We start from the raw sequence: 23,853 nt of genomic DNA, 5'->3' as shown, positions 1-23,853 counted from the left end.
GTGAATGTTGTGGTGCAACACCTAGACAACTTAACAGAAGGAAACATATGACAACAGAAGAGGCGGAAATTACTGTTCTTGATCCGCACATTAGCTATTGCACAATCGCACGAGGAAGTGGCATGATTCGTGCAAATGTGCTACACATTCTCCATCGACATAGGTTCTATCGTTATCGCATCTCTCTCCATCAACAGTTGCAAGCTGTCCAGCCCACAGTGCACGAAATACAACAACATGTCCTCACGAACTGTTCCCAAATCCTTGGATTGCATGCAGCGGACCTGTACCTTGGCCGGTCCGTTCCCTGTGGGCTTTTCTTTCTGTTGGAAAAGCTGAGGGATACTGTCTGCAAGGATATACCAACTACACCCGTCGATATGCAACGACGTATTACTGCAGCCTGCACGGAAATCTCGGCTGAAATGCTTGCACAGGTGCAGCAGTCGTTCCATACCACACTGGAAGCATGTATCGCCTTTGGTGCTGATAATTTTGAACACAACCTATGATGGTCAGTTGTCTCGTTACAGGTCAAAATCCACATAACTAGTGCATGCACTTACGTTGTCCTTAAGTGTGTGCTACCACAGGTAATGTGCAAGTTACGGTGTGGGAACTTATCAAAATACGATATCTCGTAAACGAATTGCACTAAAATCGTGCGACAAACACCACTGAAATTTTAATTTATTCTCCTTTTAGTTCGTTAATGTCAACAGACATTGTTCCATTGAAAAAAAAGTCTAAGTATTATTACAATGTGTTTATTGACTGCCAATTTATGCCCCTGCCTACCAATCCATTTTGTCGAAAGCGCGCATCAATGGCACTTTCCGTTTCTGCAATATCTGGGGTAAGTTTTAGGTGATTCACCTTGTGCAGGTTGAAGGGTACAGGCGAATGACTGCACCCCTATCTTATACCCATTTTAACCCGATCATTTTTGCTTTGTCTTCAATTCTCGTACTTCCTTCTTGGTTCTTGTACATACTGTATATACCTGTCTTTCCATTCAGTTTGCTCCCACTTTTCTCAGAATTTAGACTATTTTTTACTATTTCCCTATAATTCAGATTCTGTCATACTCTACTGGAAAATATTAATTCATATCTTTCGGGGCTGCTCTGCCTCTGTGTCTTAAGTACGAGCCGCGCTCAGAGAAGACCAAAAACTGAACAGTCTCTGGTAATTCACCAGGAAAGTGGGACAGCAGCCAGACACTTAGTACTTGAATATGATATTAAAACCAGTGGCTGTATTTGAAACTAACGTCGTTTATGCTCTTTAAAGCATGCCACCAGTTTCGACACCACATGGTGTCATCCTCAGGCTGGTGATTGCATATATCGCATACATCGCATATATCGCTCCTGTAGGAGTGGTGGAGTTGTAAAGGTTGCGTAGAATTTTGTGTTTTATTAACCTTTAACAGTGGCTTGTACCAAAGTGGTTATCTTGGGGCTGCGCGGAGTGACCGCGCGGTTTGAGGCGTCATGCACGGCCTGTGCGGCTCCTCCCGCCAGGGGTTCGAGTCTTCCCTCGGGCATGGGTGTGAGTGTTGTTCTTAGCTGGCTGGCTCTGAGCACTATGGGACTTAACATCTATGGTCATCAGTCCCCTAGAACTTAGAACTACTTAAACCTAACTAACCTAAGGACAGCACACAACACCCAGCCATCACGAGGCAGAGAAAATCCCTGACCCCGCCGGGAATCGAACCCGGGAACCCGGGAGTGGGAAGCGAGAACGCTACCGCACGACCACGAGATGCGGGCTGTTGTTCTTAGCATAAGTTAGTTTAAGTAGTGTGTAAGTTCAGGGGCGGATGACATAAACAGTTTGATCCCTTAGGAATTCACACACATTTGAACATTTTTGTTATCTTGGGGAGTAGGGTTAAGAATAGTGTTGCTTAACAGTGTTCAGCCGTAATTATGGCTGTCACTTCTAGTGGCTTTTACAGTTGTCCGAATAGCGGTGACTACTATGTTTTTGCTTGTGGCAGCTGGGTGTTTCCTGAGCCTTAGATCATGTGGGTGTGGCACATATGGCCTCCTGTTCTGTTGCATTGAACTGCTCATTGCCCATGCTGCTGGCCTCCTATTTTCAAACGCTTCTAGGTTGATGGTAGTACTGTTTGTCTGTTACAAAGTATTGTGAGTAGTTTATCGTACTAGGTGGTGTCACTATTATCTTCCGCATGTACGGTTGTGTTGTTACTTTGGGTGACTGTATGTGTGCCACTCGTTACTGTGCAGGTATTCAAATGTTTCGCCGTTCTGTGTTTCTAGTACGTGTATATGTTTCCTATGACTTGCCGTTCCCAGCGTGAATTTCTATTTAGTTTTAGAGCTTTTTAATGTTTTTTTTATAGTTTCTATGGTGCCTGTCTAATTAGGCTCATTTTAGTGGCCAACATATTTGCTGTGTTTATGGTTAGTTCCAAGTGACTACTGAAGTCAGTTGTGGTATGGTTGGTGGGGGTGTTACTTGCAAATTTTCCAGTGTGTAGTATTGGGATGGTTGTGTGGACTGGTTGGTCTGGAAACTTAACGAATGCTTCCGGTTTTTAAGGGGTGTGAGCACGTCGTTGTTTTGCCCTTTCGTTACTTCATATTTGTGTGTGCAGTGTTCGGTTGTGATTTTGCCGCGGTACAATGAATAGCTTCAAGTGGTATTTTTATTTTTATTTCGAATGTATGATTGTTTTTGGTTCATGAGTAACTGAGAGTGGCGTGAAGCACCTTGTGGACGCACAGGTGTGCCACTACCATAGTGCAGTTTAGGTGTACGGAGATACAAGATATGAACTATGCGTTTCGACTGGGACGCATATCAATGCGCTCAACGTTTGTTACGTTTGCGGAAGTTATTAACTGGGTTCCCATTATTATGAAAGCTTTGGAGTTCTTTGCCCTGTTCTTGTGTGTTAATACGTGCATGTTCTTGGCTTTATTTTGCCGGGTTTTCATATGGGCCTTTTAAGTTCATGGTACAGTATGTGTAGCTTCATATATGTGGCTACTGGTTTTACTGATTGACCTTTTTCTAGATTACCCTTTATAGCCTATTGTTATGTGTAAATTACGGGTTCGCCACGTGAGATGTTCCTCGGCAACAGCTTGTAGACGTATGTGCTGTGTCGTGCGTTCATACAGTACGGTTGCCGCACGTAAGACACGGCCACCGCCTTCTCGAGCACCGTGTGCTAACTCTCCACGCAGTACACTGTCCACAGTGGGAGCTCCACAAGAGATGCAGCAGTCATATCGCTGGAGTCGACGGAGCCAATTAGGATGCAGTCCCAAGTGATTAAGCCGCGTCGTCGCAGCCTGGAAGGGGGAGTCGTCTGGTGGGCCTCCTGGCGTACAGAGAAGCTCTCATCTCAGTCGCGACGCTGTTACTGTGATAGTGTTTATGGGAGATGAACTCTGGTTGCGGACCTGGACGCGAGTGATTGGGCTATGTTATGTTTCACCTTGATAAATTTAGACAACGTAGTCTATGGAGAACAGAGACCTCATGCTGTATTTAAGTTATAATGAAAAATCAAGCTCGTGGTATCACGAGACATCCAAGGAGCCGCCGGCACCAGCCATAGGGGGCCAAAAATTCTGAAGATGGCTTTTACTTAAGCGGAAACGGGTAAGTTGCAATCTTGAGTGTTCGTTCTAATTTATATGTTTCACCTTGTTTTCAGACTAAATCTTCTAAGTTGTAATTAATTCCAACTTTCCATTTGGTAGTTTGCATCTGGGATGTGACAATATGCATACTGCTTTTATCTGTGTGGGCAACGGCCTTGCCGCAGTGGAAACACCATTTCCCGTCAGATCACCGATGTTAAGCGCAGTCGGGCGTGGATGGCACTTGGATGGGTGACCGTTCGGGCCGCCATGCGCTGTTTCCATTTCTCAGGGTACACTCAGCCTCGTAATGCCAACTGAAGCTACTCGACCGAATAGTAGCTGCTCCGGTCAAAGAAAACCATCATAACGACTGGGGGAGCGATGTGCTGACCGCGCCCCTCCTATCAGCATCGTCAACTGTGAGGATGACGCGGCGGTCGGATGGTCCCAATGGGCCACTTGTGGCATGAAGATGGAGTGCTTTTAACCCTGTGGGTACATATTGACAGTGGCTGTTAGGGATATAAGTGACGGCGATCGCTTTGCTGGTGTAACTGCTTGTACGTGTGGGTTCCCCTCAAGTCCATTACGTCATTGGTGAAAAAAATTGCGGTGAAAGTTAGATGCTAATTTTGTTTTGTGTGGATAACACTACTATATTTTTATTATGTAATGTTATCATCATCATCATTTTTTAAGGCCTTTGTCCCACTTCAACGCGGGGTCGGCCTTGTTACTGTGGATTTGGCAATGTTAGTGTGACAGGGTGGTCGCATGCCATTCCTGTCGCCACCCCGCGTCCCCCGGGACGGAAATTAGTGTACCCCAGCTGCCTGCGTCTAGTGGAAGCCATGAAATAGTGTGAACGTTTTCAAATGTCTGCGAATCGTGTAACTGAGGCGGTACGTGGGGACCAGCCCTGCATTCACCTAGTGGGATATGGAAAACCGCCTAAAAACCACATCCAGGCTGACTCGTCGTTAATCTGCCGGGTGGGTTCGATCCGGGGCCGCGCGCCTACGCGCCTACCTGAGTCCAGAAAGCAGCGCATTAGCGCTCTCGGCTAACCTGGCGGGTCCTGTTACGTAATTTTATGGTGAGCCATAAACTATGATTTATGTTGTCTGTGCTCATACTGTTCTATCATGTTGTGTATGTTTCCATATGCAGGCGCCTGAAGATGACACCATGTGGTGTCGAAACTGGTAGCAAGTGTTAAGAAAAATAAAGGACGTTAGATTGGAATACATACGCTGGTTTTGTTATCGTCGTTCAAGTAAAAACTGAAACGTCTGGGACTCTACTGTGCAGATTTTGCTGTCGCAAAAATTTTGTCGTTCGGTGCTTCGTTGTGTGGTAGTACGACGAGGAGAGCTGCGAATACGTCCAGCGGTTTCCGATTAGAGACACGGAGGGAGGCGTGTGCCTACCTGTTGGCGGTGGTCTCCCCCTCGCGGCAGGTGCTGGAGAGGGGCTGCGTGGCGGGCGCGCGGCGCAGAGCGCACTGGTTGGGGCGCGGCGCCAGCTCGTCGTCGGCGTGCGCGCGCTCGCGCACGCTGAGGCAGTAGCGCAGCGGCTGGGCGCTGGAGGCGGCGCTGGGCGACGGCAGCCAGCCCACGGTGACCGAGCGGCAGCGCCGCAGCGACTCGTACTCGTGCAGCTGCGGCCGCGGTGGCAGCTCCACCAGCGGGAACCGCTCCGGCCGCGTCGTCGCCAGCACCTGCCACCAACGCCTGCGTTGAAGAAATCGCTCCGGGAGGAAGAGAGACGTCCCATCGATGACGAGGTCATCAGCGACAGATAACAAGCTCGGATTAACGAACGTGCCGTTTCAAAGAAACCATGTTTGCATTTACCTTAAGTAATTTAGGGAAATCATGGAGACATACAAGAAGGTTGCATTAATTACTGGTTATCTACACTACTGGCCATTACAACTGCTACACCAAGAGGAAATGCAGATGATGAACGGATATTCATTGGAAAAATATATTATACCAGAACTGACATGTGATTACATTTTCACGCAGTTTGGGTGCATAGATCCAGAGAACTCAGTACCCAGAACAACCACCGATGGCCGTAATAACGGCCATGACACGCCTGGGGATTGAATCAAACAGAGCTTGGATAGCGTGTACAGGTACAGCTGCCCATGCAGCTTCAACACGATACCACAGTTCATCAAGAGTAGTGACTGGCGTATTGTGACGAGCCAGTTGCTCGGCCACCATTGACCAGACGTTTTCAATTGGTGAGAAATCTGGAAAATGTGCTGGCCAGGGCAGCAGTCGAACATTTTCTGTATCCAGAAAGGCCCGTACAGGACCTGCAACATGCGGCCGTGCATTATCCTGCTGAAATGTAGGGTTCCGCAGGGACCGAATGAAGCGTGGAGCCACGGGTGGTAACACATCTGAAATGTAATGTCCACTGTTCAAAGTGCTGTCAATGCGAACAAGAGGTGACCGAGACGCGTAACCAATGGCACCCCATACTATCACGCCGGGTGATACGCCAGTATGGCGATGACGAATACACGCTTCCAATGTGCGTTCACCGCGACGTCGCCAAACACGGATGCGACCATCATGATGCTGTAAACAGAACTTGGATTCATCCGAAAAAATGACGCTTTGCCATTCGTGCATCCAGGTTCGTCGTTGAGTACCCCATTGCAGGCACTCCTGTCTGTGATGCAGCGTCAAGGGTAACCGCAGCCATTGTCTCCCAGCTGATAGTCCATGCTGCTGCAAACGTCGTCGAACTGTTCGCGCAGATGGTTGATGTCTTGCAAACGTCCCCATCTGTTGACTCAGGGATCGAGACGTGGCTACACGATCCGTTACGGCCATGCGGGGAAGATGCCTGTCATCTAGACTGCTAGTGATACGAGGCCGTTGGGATCCAGCACGGCGGTCCGTATTACCCTCCTGATCCCACCGATTCGATGTTCTGCTAACAGTCATTGGATCTCGACCAACGCGAGCAGCAATGTCGCAAGACGATAAACCGCAATCGCGAAAGGCTTCTATCCGACCTTTATCAAAGTCGGAAACGTGATGGTACGCATTTCTCCTGCTTGCAGGAGGCATCACAACAACGTTTCACCAGGAAACGCCGGTCAACTGCTGTTTGTGTGTGAGAAATCGGTTGGAAACTTTCCTCATGCCAGCACGTTGTAGGTGTCGCCACCGGCGCCAACCTTGTGTGAATGCTCTGAAAAGCTAATCATTTGCATATCACAGCATCTTCTTCCCGTCGGTTAAATTTCGCGTCTGTAGCACGTCATGTCCGTGGTGTAGCAATTTTAATGGCCAGTAGTGTAATTTTTGTGTCAAACGACCAATTTAAAAATTCAGAATGTCAGTGTTAAACATTCTGGAAGTGACCATCATCTGGTGAACAGCAGAATTTATGTCCCCTGTACTTTTAGGAGTAGTGGCGAACAGAAGAGGTCGCGGTATGCAGACCAACCAAAGATGGTAAGGTATAACTTGGACAGATCAAGGGAAGATAAACATTTACATTAACAGCGACTGGAAAACAAGTTGTAGACTGCGGAGAGAACAGTAAAAGACGAATATGAGCATACAGGGTGTTTCCGTAAGAGCGTGCAAAAATTTAACACGACGCAGAGGATGCTTAACTGAACAATTTGAGGTAGGGAATCTGGGGTCGGAGAAGCCAGCTTAAGGAGGTGAAAGGAATAAAATCACATTACCGTCTACCTTTTTATTTACATTAGTTACAGTTAACTGCAAATACCATCATCGATAAAACAATCGTAACATTTGAACTTGCAAGATCCCCTCACTACTAAACAGATACCGTTATTACTCAGCTAAGCCGCGAGTCCGTAGAGGGGTATATGTGACGTACAGTATAACTGGTCAGCATTTCCACCCGGAATTTGCGAGTGGAATTCGGACCTTCCTTGATCCGCCTTGGTGGGTCGTGTCGTCGGATTTCCTCCTACGTGTGCGCGGTGCAGCTCTCGTACCGTGCAGATTCTTCATTGGCGCATTGGATGTCTCTGTCAGTGGAAGCTAATTATCTGAAATTGCTGTCGATCAACTTTGGGGGTATCTATTTACTCGAAATTAATATTCAGAATGCCGTAATATCACTTTTATTCCTATTAGATCAATAATGAAACACTCATGTCACAAACTACTCGCAACCGAGAGCATGGCTACCATCGAACAAGCCAGGAAGAGCTCTTAACGCCGACTGCCGACTTTGGCGCGCAGTCCGTATCTCTTACGAGTTTCGTCACAGTTCGTGGATTTCCGATCAAGTTCGTACTTACTAAGATATGCATTTGTTAATGAACGGGTGTGAATTTTAACGAGGCAAAATTATGATAAATAGTTTTAAACATCCAGAGGCTCCTCCTAGTATTCATGTTGTCATAAATGACTTTAATTATTAAATATAAATAAACAAAATCGGTGACTTTGGCGCCAAGATGGCGGTACTTCCCGTCATGTGTATTTCCCAGGCTGACGCTTGTTGCTATGGTCCAGCGCCGAGCCCCACCCCACTATGCGCGACATATGGTCGCTTCGTCACCTAGCCAGCCAGCATGGGAAACGCTCTCCGACTCATGGCCAGCTACGGACTACAGCATTTCCTAACTATAGTGAATACATCAATAAGAGACAATAATTTATTAAAACTGGTAAAAATGTCTTCCTCACGCAAGAGGCACCTTACACACTGTATCTTACAAAATGTGCTGAAACTGACGGCCATCAGCCTCAAAGAAAGCAAGACATCGGCGAACAAGTTTCTGACGCAACTTGAAAAATATCTCTGGCATCTTTCCAATCACATCACAGGCATCTACAATTGTGGCAACTAATTCCATCTCCATATCCATTGAGGTCTCACACACAGGAGACTTTAGATATCTGCATATGAAATAATCATGGAGATTTAGGTCAGGTGACCTAGCAGGCCATGGAATAGGACCTCCCCTTCCAATCCAGCGACCAGGAAATACTGTACCGGTACTGCTCCATCATATTGTACTGTACGTCTCTGAATAGCATTGAGTAATGAATTGGTCTGTCGCTGATTCATAGCACGTTCCGTCATGGGACAATGTAAATACGATACAACAGAGCCACCTCACGGACAAGTAAAGTAAACAAAACCTGCATCATGTTTCCCTGGTAATCTGGCTCGTCCTCCCTGTTTCTTTGTAGAAAATAAGGAATGTGCATGTAAATAAACAGCACCGTAATGCTAGACAAAGCAGTAGACAAGTTTACTTCCATTTCTTCTTAAGCTGACTTCTCAGACACCAGCTTCCCTAACAAAAATTGTTCAGTGGAGCGTTTTCTGTGTCCTGTTACATTTTTGCACGCTCTTACGGAAGCACTTCGCATAAAGAAGGCCATAGATGAGGCAGCGAAAGAAGCACTTGGAGAATATGAGAAGAAGAAGAAACTAGTTTGATAGAATACAGAAACAGCAGAGATAATTTTAAGGATAATGAAACCTATTTGACATTCCTGAATGTGAATCGCAGTTAAACTAGAGATAGAGACAGGATACTAAGTAGAGAAGTAAAAAATGAAGCGTTAAAAAGCAAAAACAAGTTGTGGGAAGAAATATGTGAATATGAATGATGATGGGTGGGTCTCGTAGTGCTGAGCCATGGAAAACAATCTGGTCAAAGAGAGTGTCAACTAATGAAAAGTTACGTCATAATAATACTAGTCGTAGTCAATGGACAAAATATTTTAAGGATTTATTCCAGGAAAAAATGGCCCTGAATTTTCACATAAATGTGAGGTGAGGATGCAACAGGTGGAATTATGACGTTTGGATATAAAAGTTCTTTAACGGGCCTGCGGAGCTGTAAGGTGAAGAAGGCACCAGAATATGAATCAAGAAATCCAGATTGGTCCAGCAAAATTGTTGGAGATGCTAAGGAGGCTGTTTGAAAGAATATTAAATAGAGTAGATGTTCCAACGGAATCTTACATAAGACCGGTGGATAAGAAAGGATCACGTAGTGATCCAAATAATTGTAGGGGATTGGCAGTGATCCCCTTCTTCCGAAGATTATACTCGAAGGTAGGGAAAGATCTGGTAGAGAAAGAGGCAAGTCACAAGCAGCAAGAAGAGTAAGAGGATTCCGAGCTGGAAGATCGGTAATGGACAACATCTTCACAATGAAACTAATATGTGGAAAACGTGCAAAAGTTCGACTGAGGACACACGTTGCTTTTATTGGCCTAGACAAAGCATACAATAATGTACCCACCAAAAAATTGTGGGAAAAGTTGAAGGAGACAGAGCTAGACCGAAAATTGCTAAAGTCTGCTATGAAACTGGATGAAAATAACGTAGCTAGAACAAGTATTGCGAATAGCTGGACACAAGAATTCGAGATGAATAAGGATCTGCGAGAATGATGTGGGCTGTCACCAATCCTCCTTAAGCTGGATCTAGGAGTATTACTGCAGACTAGGCATAGAAAATGCCACGTTATAGGAGTGGCAGCAGAGGACAGCAAGGTATTTAATTCATGTTTTGCTGATGACCAGATTTTACTAGCAGAAGATGAAGATGATCTGAGCTGTATGACAAGAAAACTTAAAGAGGAATACAGTAAGGCTCGCTGAAGGTGAACATGAAGAAGTGCGATTATCTGACTGTTGGAACGGAAAAAGCAAATAGTTTGGAGGTAGATGAAGAAGTAATTGTAGGTGTGGAAAAGGCAAAATATATTGGGGTATTATTTGATAAACAAGGCAGAAGCAATGACAAAATCACTAGTAGAATTAATAAAGGATGAGCTGTAACAAGGGCAATGAACTCTGTGGAATAAAAGGAAAAGAAGAACAACGAAGAAAGAAATGTGTAAGACTATAGTCCAGAGTGTAATTTTGTGTGGAGCAGAAGACTGAGGCGTTAGAAGAAGAGATAAGAATAAACTGCTTGGCACTGAGATGGATTACTTAAGACGAAGCTCAAGCTGTACTAGGATGAATAGAATAAGAAATGATGTAATCCCACAAAGGATGAAAATGAATGGGGATAACTGTGATGACTTCCTCCAAAAAAGCTGATGTCTTTTGTTCATGTGAATGGGATAAAAGAGGATAGGGTACTACATAGGATACTACGATACAGCGGAGGGAAAGGGGTCGTCCACGACACAACTGGCAAAATGATGTGTAGGAGGAAATGTAGGCAAGGAATGTAAGAGTTGAGGAAAGTCAAGAAAGAAGAAGAGGGCGACTGGGGGATGGAGAAGCGGCACCTGCCGTGGAAGAAGAAGAAGAAGAAGAAGAAGGAGGAGGAAGAGAAGGAGGAAACTGTAAACTCAACTCTGGATTGAAGAGCCCATTGTGCTAACCACTGCGTCACTTCGATTTGTAAATTGCTCTGGCGTAACCCTCTGAAGACTAGCGCTCTTTCCAAAAACACCAGTCCATGTTCACGAGAAATGTCGGAAGCCACAAGGCAACATTTAGAAGCTGGATTGAATAAAGGCGAAGTTACAATTACTGCATATGTATATTTAGAGAAACCTTTTGACGGTGTTTACTGGACTACACTCTTCAATATTTTGAAGACAGAAAGGAGCAGAATGTTTCCTACAACTTATACAGGAGCCAGACTGCAGTTATGAGGTTCGAAACACATGAAAGGGAAGTAGTAGTTAAGAACAGCGTTATCTACAGTTGTAGCCTACCCTAACATTATTCAGTCCAGACAGCAAGGAAGCTATGAAGCAAACCAAGGACAAACTGAGAAATGGAATTGATATGTCTGCCGCAGGTGGCACGGGAAAAATAACTAACTCCGCCTGACAGGCCTCGGAAGGTGCAACGGTACGAACCAGCCGCCGTGTCATCCTCAGCCTATAGACGTCACTGGATACGGATGTGGAGTGTCATGTGGCCTGTACATAGCTCTCCAGCCGTTATCAATTTTCGTGACTGGAGCCGCTACTTTTCAGTGAAGTAGCTCCTCCACTGGCTTCACAAAGACTGAGTGTAGTCCACTTGTCAACAGTACATGGCCTACTCGGACACCGACCCACCAAGTCCAAAAGTGATTAACTTCGGTGATCTAACAGGAACCGGTGTTGCCAGTGCGGCAAGGCTGTTGGCTACAGGAGAAGTATCCTGGTAGAAAATGAATATGAAGTTTATTGCAACACACATGAATAATCTTCTCCGATTGGAGTTAGTTTGGAACACAAGAACCGAAAGCAAATCACTTCTTAAATACTGAAAGAACAATAATAGTATCTGAAGTTGGAAGGCCTGAAATTGTCAATTTCAAAAATCCAGTCTTCATACAGTACGCATGCCATGGAGCCTGGAATGGATATGGAAAACTTAAAGTCCCAAGGGGACAAGTAAACATTGAAGTTCCGAAGGGATAGTCAAAAATTTAAGTCCAGTACATTACTGATAAAAAACAAAGGCAAATATTACGATGTCAAGTTACTGGTAATGTCGTTGGAGGTCACGTATCTTTGATGTAGAGATCGCAACTGGTGTAGGTTCATCGCTGGCAGTTCCTTGAGGCGAAGGTCAATGTAGATACCGGCGTCGTCATAGTAGAGGTTCCAGAGTGAGATCCTAATTGTGGGAATGCTTTCGCAATTGGCACCTGTCCCAGGAAAGTTACTTTGTGCAAGCTGGTCGAGCATAGTGTGCGTGCTCAGCTACATACAGCCCGGGTGCCAGGATACTGAAGGTATTACTTCTGATCACATGGCCCATGGACGAGAAAAGGTCCACAGGGTCAGTGACCTTTTGCGGCGCTTCGGTTGCCATCTCGTGGTCAGGCAGAGTACGGTAATTCCTTGTTTGTCGTTTGAAGAGCTTTCCCCAGCGAAGTCCTTGCCTGCATAACGTGCTTGTGTTGTTGGTTGCTGGCTAAGTAGGGGCAAGGCCTAGACACAGCAGGAATTAATGTTAGACGAGAAGAAATAAGAACTCTGAAGTTTGCACATGACATTGAAATTCTGTCAGAGACAGTGATGGACTCTGAAGAGCAGCTGGACGGAATGAATAATGTCTTGAAATGGAATTATAAGACGAAAATCAACAGAAGTAAAACAAAGGTAATTCATTATAGTCAAATTAAATCAGGGTTTGAGAAGCCACTTAGATTCGGAAATGAGACACTAAAAAAAGTAGATGGGTGTTGTTACGTAGGTAGCAAAATAACTGACGATGGAAAATTAGGATATTAACTGCATACCGGCAACAACAAGGAAACCATTTCTGAAAAAGAGAAACTTCCTAACATCGTGTGCAAATTTGAGTGCTTGGAACTATTTTCCGAAGATTTTTGTCTGAAATATAGCCTTGCATGGAAGTGACAAGTTGACAATAAATAGTTCAAACAAGAGTAGAATAAAAGCTTTTGATTTGTGGTCTTAGAGGAAGGTTATATGGGCAAACAGGATAACTAATTAGAAGGTACTGTGTGGAATAATGGGCACTTACGTGGTATGCTGATGAAGAGGATTGGAGACACTCAAACAAGAACTGTAGTGCTTAAATTTGCACAATTGGAAGTCACTGTATTCTTTTCTCTATTTTCTGTAGGACTCAGTAACAAATTTTTACTCACGAGCAGATCTTCAGAAAATACAGTGGATAAATTAACACCGAACTACAAACACGGATTTTATGAATCGTATCTCTTCTATTCGACAAAGCATTTAAAAAAATAAAATATGATCTGATTCATGGATCAGCATATGGTACAGGTATTATTGACGAGATACGTTGTTATTTTAACGAAAAGACCATTTGAGCATGCACACAGGTTGACTCCGAACTCTACCCGCTAACTTTCCGAGATTGTACTGGGATATTTTCCGAGTATTTTGGTGTAAGAGACGCGTGGTCTCAGGTGGCTCGTTACAGAGTTGTTGCATGTCTTTTGATTTCTTACCCCTTGTATCGGCACTGCATTGAAGGTATCCGCACAACAGTGAAAATATCGGCGGTGTGCTATGTGTCTTGTTTGAAAGCAAACTTGTTGCATTCACTCACGTTACTACCCGAGCACGATATTGTTGCGCTTGAACTGCCACGACCGTTATCGGAAAAAATCGGTGACGTTACATTAAACAAGTACAGTGGTGACTGGGGAAAATGCACCGCACTGTCAAAGTTTTCAAGACGGATGTGAGTATACTATCAAGTTAATAAGTGCATCCTGTGAAATATCACAGTAAAAACTCACGACATGCCGACCGAAGCGGCCTCGCTCCCATGTGCAGTAATATTGCCCTCAACTAATTCTTGCCGTTGCCAACATTGATGGCCACTTCATTCTCCAGCCTCAAGCTTGCATGAAGCATTTCTCAGTTCTGTCTCGGTTTTGTTTTTTCGGTAGTGTTCCCTGTACGTGAACAGTGATACAAAGCAGTATGAATAGGTTTACTGATGAAGAATCGGCCGATACGCATCTCGTCCATGGGTTCACCGAATGTAATGGAAAAACGGCACAATGACTCCACGTTCAGCTTTTCCCACAGCGACGGCAACCACATAACAGTGGTTTTACAGCTGTATATAGGTGCTCACTAAGAACCAGAGCCTCTCGAGTTGCTACTTTGGGATGATATTTTACTGCAGTGGAAGTGTTTTCACAGAAACAAAGATAATTCTGGTACCAAGGCAAATAAATCATAATTATATTATTATTCTGTAATGAGCTACCGGAGACCACTGGTCCCCTATATACCAAAATACTCAGAAAATATCCTAGAAACAACTTCGAAATATTGTCGGTAGAGTTCTGGTTCACCCTGTGCAGGTGACAATGAGTTGTACGCAGCTTCTTTTCCAACTACGAGGTCTACATGTGCACGTCTGCCATATGTGACTTACAAACGTGGAAACAATGTTGTATATGTCAATAATTCTACATATACATCTACTTCTGTTCTGTGAAAACCACTGAGAAGTGTATGGCAGATGGTACTTCCTATTTTTACCGTTATTAAAGTTTCTTAACGGTCGCTTCACGTATGACCTAATTCCTCAGTGGGTGCTGTTCACTTTCGTCATGCTTGGCCTCCCAGGGTCCCAGACCTCAGTCTGTTCGATTATTGGCTTTGGGGTTACCTGAAGTCGCAAGTGTATCGTGATCGGCCGACATCTCTAGGGATGCTGAAAGACAACATCCGACCCCAGTGCCTCACCATAACTCCAGACATGCTTTACAGTGCTATTCACAACATTATTCCTCGACTACAGCTATTGTTGAGGAATGATGGTGGACATATTGAGCATTTCCTGTAAAGAACATCATCTTTGCTTTGTCTTACTTTGTTACGCTAATTATTGCTAATCTGATCAGATGAAGCGCCATCTGTCGGACGTTTTTTGAACCTTTGTCTTTTTTTGGTTCTAATAAAACCCCATGTCATTCCAAGCATGTGTGTCAATTTGTACCTCTCTATCTACATTATTCCGCGATTTATTCAGTATTCAAATTTAAAAACTTTAAAACCAAATTACTTCACAGAGCCTAAAGCAGACTAAAACAAGAAGAATGTTTGTTGGTATAACTCATTTTTCAATAGACCTATTGGTTTGCTTGTAATTATAACTTAAACTCAAGTCTCCGTAGTAAGCAATCAGTCGCCCCAGAGATGGGGCCAACGGAGAGCGGACGTCGGCGGAAGGGTGTCCGGCTGGTTGCCTACCTCGACGGCGTGCACGCGGCGCAGCTCCTCTCGGTGGGGCGCGGCCACTTGTAGCGTGTAGCGCTGTCCCTTGCGCGGCTGGCCCAGCTCGAGGCGCGCGTACCCGTCGACGCGGGTGCGCCCGCCCGTCTGTTGGCCGTCCACGCGCATGCGCACGTCCACGGAGCCGCCGCCGCACGCCATCACGTACGCCACCAGCTGCGGGCCCGGGTTGCGCCCCACCTGCCAATGTTCCACATCGCACTTTCATCTTGCACAAGCCACTGAACAGGGGTAAGTGGGGAGAAGAGCGTGGACTTAAGCAAAAAATTCTACGACGGTCTTTTTCAAAAGCCTTGCACAATGCGCAGACGCAATCGTTACGGTGGCGCTATCAAGTTGAAATTCAATGAAATTAGAATTATATTAATACCTTCAGCTGCTACGGGTGTTGATGTATATCAACGGGGACAGGGTGAAAATGTGTGCCCTGATCGGAACTCGAACCTGGGATCTCCTGTTTACATGGCAGACACTCTATCCATCTGAGCCACCGAGGGCACAGAGGTATTCGTGGAAGACATTCTTACCAAGTCACATAAGAGTCCCGGGGAATATGTGTGGATCCGCACAGAAGAAGAAGGTCATGGCCGGTATTGCCAGAACTATATACTTATATGGGTATGGTGTCTGTGCTTTCCGACATGTCCGAAAGAAGAGACACCATTGATGACCTGCAGCCGTCTAGAATGAAATTAGAATTACATTAATACCCTCAGCTGCTGACGGGCGTTGATATGTATCATGTCCGAAAGAACAGGAACCATATCCATATAAGTATATAGTTCTGGCAATACCGGCCATGACCTTCTTCTCCTGTGCGCATGCACACATAATCCCCGAACTCTTACGGGACTTGGTAAGAATGTCTTCAAATGGTTCAAATGGCTCTGAGCACTACGGGACTTAACTTCTGTGGTCATCAGTCCCCTAGAACTTAGAACTACTTAAACTTAACCAACCTAAGGACATCACACACATCCATGCCCGAGGCAGGATTCGAACCTGCGACTGTAGCGGTCACGCGGTTCCAGACTGAAGCGCCTTTAACCGCACGGCCACACCGGCCGGCAAGAATGTCTTCCACGAGTAATGAGTGTGTTGGGGTTGGGCACTACGAATGTAGTATGTGGACATACTAGGTGAGAATGTGTGTCACGCGGGAGGCATGCGCAAGATTGTCCCTGCAGCCGCAGTATCCTCTGTGGCCTCGGTGGCTCAGATGGATAGAGGGTCTGCCATATAAGGAGGAGACCCAGGTTCGAGTCCCGGCCAAGGCACACATTTTCACTTGTCCCCGTTGATATATATCAACGCCCGTCAGCAGCTGAAGGTATTAATATAATTCTAATTTTATTCTAGGCGGCTTCTGGTCATCACTGGTGTCTGTTCTTTCGGACATGTCCGAAAGAACAGACACCTTATCCATGTAAGTTGAAATTGATGTCAATTGTGGGAAAGACTTTAGGTGTGACGGTCGTATATGTATTTGCTGGTTCGAGCGGCTGTGACGTGAGTGATTCAAATTTAAAATGAAAGCTGAAATCGAGTCAGGTCGGATTACACGTAATGACCAGCGCTCCTATATCAAAATCGACTGGGGGTGAAAACACAACTTTACACTGAAGAGCCAAGGAAACTAGTACAGGCATGCGTATTCAAATACAGAGATATGTAAACTGGCAGAATACGGCGATGCGATCGTCAATGCCTATATAAGACAACAAGTGTCCGGCGCAGTTGTTAGATTGGTTACTTCTGCTACAATGGCAGGTTATCAAGATTTAAGTGAGTTTGAAAGTGGTGTTATAGTCGGCCCATGAGCGATGGGACACAGCATCTCCGAGGTAGCGATGAAGTGGGGATTTCTCGTACGATCATTTCACGAGTGTACCGTGAGTATCAGGAATCCGGTAAAACATCAAATCTCTGACATCACTGCGGCCGGAAAAAGATCCGGTAACAATGGGACCAACGACAACTGAAGAGAATCGTTCAATGTGACAGAAGTGCAACCCTTCCGCAAACTGGTGCATATTTTAATGCTGAGCCATCAACAAGTGGCCGCCCGGTGTGGCCGAGCGGTTCTAGGCGCTTCAGTCTGGAACCATGGGGCCACTACGGTGGCTGGTTCGAATCCTGCCTCGGGCATGGATGTGTGTGATGTCCTTAGCTTAGTTAGGTTTAAGTAGTTCTAAGTTCTAGGGGACTGATGACCTCAGAAGTTAAGTCCCATAATGCTCAGAACCATTTGAACCATTTTGTACCGTGAATATAAGAAATCCGGTAAAACATCAAATCTCTGACATCACTGCGGCCGGAAAAAGATCCTGTAACAATGGTACCAACGACGACTGAAGAGAATCGTTCAATTTGATAGAAGTGCAACCCTTCCGCTAAACTGGTGTGTATTCAATTTGACAGAAGTGCTACCCTTCCACAAACTGGTACATATTTTAATGCTGAGGCGTCAACAAGTGGCCGCCTGATATGGCCGAGCGGTTCTAGGCCCTTCAGTCTGGAACCATGGGACCGCTACGGTGGCAGGTTCGAATCCTGCCTCGGGCATGGATGTGTGTGATGTCCTTAGCTTAGTTAGGTTTAAGTAGCTCTAAGTTCTAGGGGACTGGTGACCTCAGATGTAAAGTCCAATAGTGCTCAGAGCCATTTGAACCATCAACAAGTGTAGGTGCGCGAACCATTCAACGAAACATCATCGCTATGGTCTTTTGAAGCCGAAAGTCCACTCGTGTACCCTTGGCGACTGCATAACACAAAGCTTTATGCCTCGCCTGGGCCCATCAACAGCGACATTGGACTGTTGATGACTGGAAACACGTTGCCCGGTCGGACGAGGCTCGTTTCAAATTGTATTGAGCGGATGGACTTGTACGAACATGGAGACAACCTCACGAGTCCATGGACCATGCAACTCAGAAGTGGAGTATTCCAGGTGATGGAGGCTCTTTAATGGTGTGGGGCGTGTGCAGTTGGAGTGATGTGGGACACCTGATACCTCTCGATACACTCTCCAGATAGACTCTGCCTGCATCTCGGATGTTTGACTGTAACATACCCTAACGGAACATTGGGAATACTATTTCATACTCCTGGTCAACATAACGAATAGCAGCTCTCCACTGAAAAACTCAGCCGAATAAGAGAGTCCATAGGCTTCAGTCTATCCAGCATGCGCCTGGCTACCCTCCTCCCTGCCCCCCTCAACCCATTTGGGAGTCTGTAACCTGACAATGCTTTGCGCTTTATGCAGAAATTGGACGACAAGTATTAATGAAAAAATTCTATAAAAGTATAAGAAGTCCACTCTGTCTTTCATTACAAGTACTGTTCTATGGTATAGCTCTGGTCAGGCGAATTGGCTGGTGGTTGTTAATGTGCTGTTACCAGACAGTGAGCAAACAGCACTTGGTAGTAACATGCGCCTCTGTTACTCGTTATAGTAGTTTCTGCTTGGACTTGGATCAAAATCAGTATAATTACATTTTTACGGTGAAATATTGATTTAAGCTGTTCAGTCATATCATTATGGAAGCAGTATGCATGTACATTATTTGAACTTAAAACATTTTAGAAGCCTTAGCATTCAATTAGTTATTTGCATTCTACAGTGTGTAAAATTATTGTGGACACGTTAGGTATTATACGTTCATAAGAATTGTAAACGTAGTTAAATCACTGGCAAAAGCGCACATCAGGGCAAAAAATACTGTAACTTCTGAAATTTCAAGCAAATTGACACGCTCGTGAAAATATATAGTTGCTCAAATTAAGCAGTGTTCATTTCTGAATCGCAGTCTTCAGATTTGTTTGTTTTCCTTTACCTGCAAACTAATTTACTTTCTTTTAAGAAAAGAGTCTTCGTTGACCCAAGATACACAACAATCATCCTGGCCCTTTCCCCAACAGGCATCTCAAGGCCTTTACTTTGGCTCGAATTTTCCCATATGTACTTCAGCGAGTGGATCTGACTAATCCAAGTTTCCTCCAAATAAAATAAGATGACGGCACCTGAAGTACACGGAGAATTCATCATTTGACGCCTATATTTAAATCCTATATCGTTTAATATGCGTTTCGTAGACCTAGCAGATCCAGTAAAATTTATTTTTTCAAGTAACTTCTTCCCAAAATTTTCTGATGTTCAGTACCTGCCACTGTAGTAAAATACATAGACTGTCCATCTGACATCGTCTTTTGTGAGTCGTTTAGTTCTGTTAAAAAGCTGTGTTATTTAATATTTTTCCTTGGAGATTTGAACGTTGGGGATTTTCCCTCACGACACAAGCAGTGAAGAGTTCTTAAACCAACATCACAAGCTGCAGCACAGATACCCTTTACGGTAGTAATGATTTTTCTTGCAATGAATGTTTTTATTCGGCTATTCTTGATATAATTACTATTGATTATTTCTACCTTCCACAGATCTTTCCTAGCGACTGAGCATGCAGATGTTAACAATTCACCATCATTGTCTACATGATGTTTTAAATATTTATGGATTCTGTGAATTGTGGATTTGCTTTGCTGTCAAAACTATGTTGCCTTTTTCAGTTGCGATCTGGCTTGCTGTCAAACCACGTCTTGTTGGGGGTTCTTTAGAAATTCTACGTGCTCACAGGAGAAATCTCTCCTTGTTCCTGCTTTTTCATTTTCAATTTACACAAATACTTCCATTCAGTAAATAAATTGAGACAAGTAAGACCACAAGGTACACTTTTTGACTTCAAATCAAAGTGTTGAAACTAATTACACAATAAGGAATGGAGAACAAGAATTGCACGAAAATCTACACATTGTCTCGCTACTGAAGCTCTACTGGTGCTCGAACTAGGTGACTACGGACGCTCAGCGGTGCCATTTTCTAATGTTAGAGAGAGAGAGAGAGAGAGAGAGAGAGAGAGAGAGAGAGAGAGAGAGAGAGAGAGAGAGAAACAGACAGAGAGAGAGAACGCTACCCGAGATTAGGCTCAAGGGTGGCACGAGCGCACTAGCAGCCACCCGCCAGTACCCTGGCCAGGTCTACAGCGATAATGCGAATACGGCTTCGTGACATCCCTGTTATTCAGAGCGTTGCATATGCTCACACAAGCACGTGCACATAACGTAGTCATATCTATTCCCGTAGATAGCAGGTGTCACATGAAAAACAAACAATGTCACACCACTAACAATATACCACCCGAGACGAAACTAGTGGCGGTCTTGTCGATCCCTTACCACAGAATACTGGCACGGTTATTGTTGTGTCTAGACAAGACAGCCTAGACACAATGAGAGGAAACCGAAAGGCACGCGCTAAGCTAAAGCAGGATGGCGTGAGGTCTGAAACAGGATACGTTATGAATGCTATAAAGAAAAGTACGTAGCTTCTGGAATACTTAACTTTAATCCATCCTTTTGGTACATCTGGAGATTGTGGCGATACAAGTGAGACTCTTTAGATACATGCAATGTTACTAATGGCGCCTTGCTAGGTCGTAGCCATTGACTTAGCTGAAGGCTATTCTAACTATCTGCTCTGCAAATGAGCAATGCTTCGTCCATGTAGTCGCTAGCAAAGTCGTCCGTACAACTGGGGCGAGTGCTAGTCAGTCTCTCGAGACCTGCCTTGCGGTGGCGCTCGGTCTGCGATCACACAGTGGCGACACGCGGGTCCGACATGTACTAATGGACCGCGGCCGATTTAAAACTACCACCTGGCAAGTGTGGTGTCTGGCGGTGACACCACAGTTATAACGTGTTCATGTGTCCAAAATCGGATTCACACACGGCGGCGACCCAGGCCATAGACTTTTCGGGGATAATGGGTTTCCTTTCCTTGGGTTCTGTCGTTCAGTTATGAAATGCATCGTTTAATGTAGCAGGCATTAATGACTGTACATGGTAATGTAAATATTAAACTTATGAGGCGCTTAGAACGAAAGCATGAAGACCTCATGAACTCGCAAACTGGAAAATATTAACACTGTGATGATAATCTGATATCGAAAGCGGTCGTGGAATAAACATATATATTCAGATATCCTGTGCACCACGGATTTTATTGAGTTAGGAACTTACCAGAACGTTCAAACTGCCTTTAATACGACGTAGAAATATTGTTACTGACGTATCTTGGATATCTTTTGACGCCTTTTCATTGCTCAACGGTTTGCACAAGGTGATAAAGGTCATGGATCAGTCAGTCTGTAACGGTTTTTTATGGACTGCTATGAATTTTACATTCCCCTACCATGATAATGTTTCATTTTTGACATATGTTAATGTTTATTAAGTGAAGGTGGCTGTAAACTCAGTTGACAAGGAACAATATTTTGTATTATCTGAATCAGTATACGAAAAAATGAGTTTCAAAACTCATTCATGTCCAGCGTCCGCGTGTCACAATGTTTTTCGCGGTTGGAGACGAAATGACGGGTAAATAATTTGTAGCTGCAGTTCTTCAAGGTGGAACGCTCAAGTGAAACTGGCCGAAAACCCGATCGGGACCTGGAGAGTGGAGCTACTTTTTAATTTATTTCATCAACAGTACGTTCCAGATAGCAATATGAACATATAACAGAATAGAAGATTTTGAAATGTGGTGTTTCAGACGAATCCTGAAGATTAGATGGGTAGATCACGTAACTAATGAAGAAGTACTCAATGGATACGGGGGAAAAGAAATTTGTGACACAATCTGATTAGAAGATGGGTTCGATTGGTAGGATACATTCTGAGACATCAAGGGATTACCAGTGTAATACTGGAGAGGAGCGTGGGGGGATAAAAACCTAAAGGTAGACCACGAGACGATTCAGAAGGATGCAGATTGGAGTAGTTACTCGGAAATGAAGGGGCTTGCACAGGATAAAGCAGTATGGAGAGCTGCATCAAACTAGTCTTCGGACTGAAGACCACAACAACAACAATTTGTGTTTACGTATCTTTTAGTGTGTGTTAAGCAGATGATGTTGCTTCATTTCCACGTAATGGGTGCCTCGAATCGCTGTGTAGCTATGGTATCCATTTTGTACGGAAGAGGGAAGTGCCTAATAGCTACAGTCTTTGGTGAACTTTACATGCAAACGGGCTTCGGAAAGTTTATTTTCGTTCAATACTGGCGCGTCATACAGCATTAAGAATGGAAAAACGTTCCGAAACCGGTCTAAAAATTAAGGTGTTATGTGAATTCTTCTCTTATGCGAAGCTCTTCATCTCAGAGTAGCACTTGCAACCTATGTCCTCAGTTATTTGCTGGATGTATCCAATCTGTTTTCATCTGCATTTTTTGCCGTCAACAGTTCCATTTAGTACCATGGAAGTAATTCCGTGATGTGTTACGATGTGTCCTGCAATCCAGTTCCTCCTTTTTGTCAGTGTTTTCCATATATTCCCTTCCTCGCCGATTCTTCTGTGAACTTCCTCATTCCTTACCTTATCAGTCCACTTAATTTTCAACATCTTCCGTAGCACCACATCTCAAATCCTTCGATCCTCTTATGTTCCGGTTTTCCCACAGTCCCTGTTTCACTACCTCATAACTCCGTGCACCAAACGTACACTCTCAGAAATTTCTTCCTATGTTTGATACTGATACACTTCTCTCGGCCACGAATGTCCATTTCGGCAGTGCTAGTCTGCTTCTTATATCCTCCTTGCTCCATCTTTAATGGGTTATTTTGCTGTCTAGGTAGCAGAATCTCTTAAATTTGTCTACTTCCTAAACCCCATCTGTAATGTTAAGTTTCTCGTTGTTCTCATTTCTACTACTTCACTTTAGCTTTGTCTTTCGTCGAGTTACTCTCAATCCATGTTCTTTACGCGTTAGGCTTAAAGTTTTTCGTTGTTCTCATTTCTACTACTTCACTTTAGCTTTGTCTTTCTTCGAGTTACTCTCAATCCATGTTCTTTACGCATTAGGCTGTTCATTCCATTCAGCAGATCCTGTTGTTATTCTTCACTTTCATTGAGGACAGTAATGTCACCAGCGAATCTTATCATTGATAACCTTTCATCATAAGTTTTAATTCCACTCCTGAACCTTTCTTATATTTCCGTCATTGCTTCTTCGAAGTACAAATTGAACAACAGGGGCGAAAGATTGGATCCCTGTCTTACATCCTTTGTAATCCGAGCACTTTGTTCTTCACCTTACCTGTTATTGTTCCCTCTTGGTTCATGTACTTACTGTATGTTACCCGTCTTTCCCTGTAGCTTAACCCTGCTTTTTCTCCGAATTTCGAACATATTGCACCCTTTGACACTGTCGAATGCTTTTCCCAGGTCGACAAATCCAATGACCGTGTCTCGAGTTTTCTTCAGTCTTGCTTTCATTATCAACCACAACGTGAGAATTCCCTGTCTGGTGCCTTTATCTTTCCTAAAGCCAAAGTGATCGTCATCTAACACATCCTCAGTTTTCTTTTTCGTTCTCCTACATCCATACTCCGCAAGCCACCTGACTTCGAG

General features: G+C 44.4%; 1 protein-coding gene across 1 annotated transcript in view; it reads right to left on the bottom strand.

Annotated features, from left to right (window-relative positions):
• LOC126455959 (protein NDNF) overlaps positions 1-23,853 on the bottom strand; it is a 396,783-nt gene that overhangs the window by 21,171 nt on the left and 351,759 nt on the right. The window contains exons 7-8 of the mRNA XM_050091715.1: positions 15,343-15,564; positions 5,063-5,352 (exon numbers count right to left, since the gene is read on the bottom strand). Of these exons, the coding sequence (XP_049947672.1) occupies positions 5,063-5,352; positions 15,343-15,564 (512 nt within the window). The remainder of the gene's footprint in view (positions 1-5,062; positions 5,353-15,342; positions 15,565-23,853) is intronic.

The sequence above is a fragment of the Schistocerca serialis genome, chromosome 2, assembly GCF_023864345.2.
Source record: "Schistocerca serialis cubense isolate TAMUIC-IGC-003099 chromosome 2, iqSchSeri2.2, whole genome shotgun sequence".
In the NCBI taxonomy this organism is placed as follows: Eukaryota; Metazoa; Arthropoda; class Insecta; order Orthoptera; family Acrididae; genus Schistocerca; species Schistocerca serialis.
Note: the sequence above shows the minus strand (reverse complement) of the source record. Positions and strands in the feature narration are given on the sequence as shown.